This window comes from Aulonocara sp. 'chitande type north' Nkhata Bay, linkage group LG20, assembly GCF_057382095.1.
Source record: "Aulonocara sp. 'chitande type north' Nkhata Bay isolate Kocher_YH1m ecotype deep benthic linkage group LG20, A_spYH_male_GT1.1, whole genome shotgun sequence".
Lineage (NCBI taxonomy): Eukaryota > Metazoa > Chordata > Actinopteri > Cichliformes > Cichlidae > Aulonocara > Aulonocara sp. 'chitande type north' Nkhata Bay.
This window is the reverse complement of record NC_141363.1, coordinates 29406389-29409717: the sequence shown is the minus strand read 5'-3', so window position 1 is coordinate 29409717 and position 3329 is coordinate 29406389. Positions and strand designations below refer to the sequence as shown.

Here is a 3329-nt window from a genome sequence, read left to right as displayed (position 1 = left end):
ACATTACATTTCTGACTAATTTAATATGGACTATCACAACATAATTATCTGTTGTAACTCTATGCACTTGAGTCAAATGTACAGCAAATTTCCATTTTTCCCCAAGATCTGTTTGTCATTGTCCCTTTTTTATATAGGTCTTTTAAGAAGCTCAGCAAAGAAGAAATTGAAGGTCTTCTTAGAGCTCATAGTGAGAAAGTCATTACACCAGGAACAAGACAACTCCATATCAGTCGAGCCAATGTGTGGTCGACTGCTTTGCGTCAGTTCAAGAGACCCAAGTTTGCAGAAAGCTGTGAGATGCTTTATGTCACATTTGCAAGCGATGAACATGATACAGAGGAAGATGCTGCTGACCTTGGGGGGCCAAGGCGGGAGTTTTTCCGTTTACTGGTGAAGGCCATCTTTCAGAACAGTGGTGCTTTTGAAGGTAATATGATTTCATAGACAAACTAACTAACTTACTTACTCAAGGCCTAAAGGCTTGTTGACGACACTCGTTTTTATAATGTTACAAACGCAACAACCACCTGATCTGAACATTGTTTGACAGAACATTAACAAGTTAATAAATGACTACAGATAATAAATCTGTTATGTTCTGTGTGTCTGAGACAGTAAAAAAAAAGTAATACATTTTTGTCTGTCAATCTCAAGATATCAGTTTGGGGTCTGTACAGAATATACTTTTTTGTGTGTTATTTTTCAGCTACACCAAATGGATGCACACTGAAATTTAACATCCTAGACTTGCAAAATGGAGTATATCGAACCATTGGCAGGATGTTGTCCACGATAATAGTGCAAGGTGGAGAAGCACCTGCCTTTCTCTCTCCACATGTAGTAGACTACATTGTGTCAGGAGACATTCTTCAAGTACACCTAACACCGGATAATATAGGTGACCCAGAGTTAATAGAGAATCTGAAAAAGGTGAATTGCAATATTATAACAACAATATTGTAATATTTCCTATATTCACAAGTCTTCTGGTCTTCTTTTATACTATATAATAAATACACTTTTGGTTATTAGAGGCAATTCCATGTATTATATTTTCAATTTGTTTCCTTTTTGTTAAAAAAAAAAATTATTGGTGAAATACAGCCAAATAAACCAAAAAAACCCCGTTTCGAGTCCATTTTAAAATGAACCATCTGCAGTATTTGTGTACACTGGTAAAAAAAACAAACATTTAAAGTGTTTTTCTTAAATATTTAGGTTGTAAATGCAACAACTCAACATGATTTGGAGGAAGCAGTCAGCTGCTGCGACTCATGGCGATATCAAGTTGAAGGTCTTCCCCTCACAGTCACCATGGCCAATAAAGATCTGTTCGTGAAAAATGCAGCTCTATACCTTGCAGTTCTGCAACGGCAAAGCTGTTTCGATCAACTAACTGATGGCTTGTCCTACTATGGAGTGAGATTTATTTTTTTTCTGTATCAATTGGTCATTATTTTATAATCATTTAGAGTGAGCTACTTTTTGTATTTAAAACGGGAATTTAACCATTATTTAAACTTTTCTGTCTAGATTTTATCACTCCTGAGAGAGAACCCCAGTTTGCGCGTTCTGCTTGACCTATCGGGGGAGGACAAAGATCTGACAGCCAGTTTAATTGCTGGGGTTCTCAGGCCAAGCTATTCTGTCCTTGGGAGCAACAGAAGAGTTAGAGAGGAGCTGATGGTGGTCAAATTTCGGGAATTTCTCCAGTGTGTCGAAAGTAAGCAGAAATTCACATAATGTAGTCTGGCCATGAAACAATTCGGGACACTAAAGTAAAACTTTTTATGTCACATGCGCACACACAAAACAGGAATAAAGATGTATGATAGCTTACAACTGACAAGCAAGGCAAAGACAAAACCTCTGTATTTTTTATAAAAACATTAGCCATCATTTAGTTGTTAGCTCAAGCTTTAACTATTTTAGTGTCCCCAGGTTAAGGTTTTAGATAAAGAGCTGAGAGACTCACTTGGAGAAAGGACTCTTATCAAGGATGAAGAGGCATTTGTGAAAGCTTTGAGGCCTGGTCACATCTTGGCTTTTTCCACCGGGAGCAGCAAGGTTCCAGCCATAGGTTTTCAACCAGCTCCTAAAATAACATTCATTCACGATGAAAGCAAACATCTCCCGATTGCACACACATGTGCAAATGAGCTTCAGTTTTTTGTGAATGAAACAACAATGGCTGATGATGATGCTTTTCATTACTGCTTCTTAGTAGCACTCATGAATGGAGCTTTATTCAGCACCATCTAAACATGTTCCAAAAAAGTGAAATTAAAATGGTGGGTTTGTTAACTCTAATCCTGTTCATTAGTTGTAGTTTCAAGTAACTTTGCTTCTTACAAGATAGTTGAAATAAATTCTGACTGCATTTAATGTTGAAATGTAATAATTTTCAAAGCTTCAATAGATTTATAAAAATGCTAACTCTGTATTTTCAACAACAAATCAATAAAGTCACTGGTGTAATACAATTAATAATTTTATTAAGCTTTTTCTTTTTTTAAACAAGGACATTTCAAAACAGTTTATGCACAGAGTATACTAAACATGCTTTGTAGAACAGGCCAGGATTACTTAGACATCTAACAGCAACATTTATTAAGACTATTGTAACTTTACAATGATTAGCACAATACTGTAGATAATCTTGTGAATTGATTTAAAGACTGACTGTTCCGTGTTGATAATTTTCACTGTTATACTGTATTACAGTGTGAATTTGATCTTTACTGCAATCTGAATAACTGGTTTTACCCATAAACTAAAAGTGGTTGTAGCCTTCTGAATAGCCTATGAGTCACTGTCAGTCATTAACTCTGAGTCCTTATGTGGCAGGAGGCATCACTGCTAGAGGGGAGGGGCTTCTGCAGTAGTACAAAAAACGCATTTGCTGTACAGCATTTAAGAATACTAAGTATTCTGTCCCTCCTGTTATTTCTAAGGTATGTTTTTTATAAGTTTGTTATATGGCGGGTCATAATCATTCGTTCTGTAATTAACTGTTGCAACATGTCAGAAAAGATGTTTATTCCTGATCTTGTCTGGGCAAAGCCTGCCATCTAGTGGGTTGACAGGGTAGCACCATGTTAGAGCGCAAGCAGTGGTTTTCTCCCAGCACTCGACAGGGAAGGTCCATTTGGCTGTGTCTCTGTAAATTCCTGCATCTGACGCCCTTGAAAAGGCATAATCTGTAAGTGTGGCAAAACGGTTTATTGTTCCCACTTATTAGTACCTTGTTCAGCAAAGTAATGAGCTTCTTGTGTGTTTAGCGAGTTTGTTACATTACTAGCACAAGCTAGCTGTTAGCCCTTTGT

The 3329-nt window shown here is 36.9% G+C and overlaps 1 protein-coding gene across 1 annotated transcript; it reads left to right on the top strand.

The window, feature by feature from the left end:
* Positions 1–596: 596 nt before the first annotated feature.
* On the top strand, positions 597–1803 carry LOC147305883 (G2/M phase-specific E3 ubiquitin-protein ligase-like). The gene is made up of 4 exons (XM_086278944.1): positions 597–603; positions 710–933; positions 1222–1422; positions 1537–1803. The coding sequence occupies exons 1-4, from the start codon at positions 597–599 to the stop codon at positions 1744–1746; spliced, it is 642 nt and encodes a 213-aa protein (XP_086135070.1). The 3' UTR covers positions 1747–1803.
* The last annotated feature ends 1526 nt before the right edge of the window (positions 1804–3329 follow it).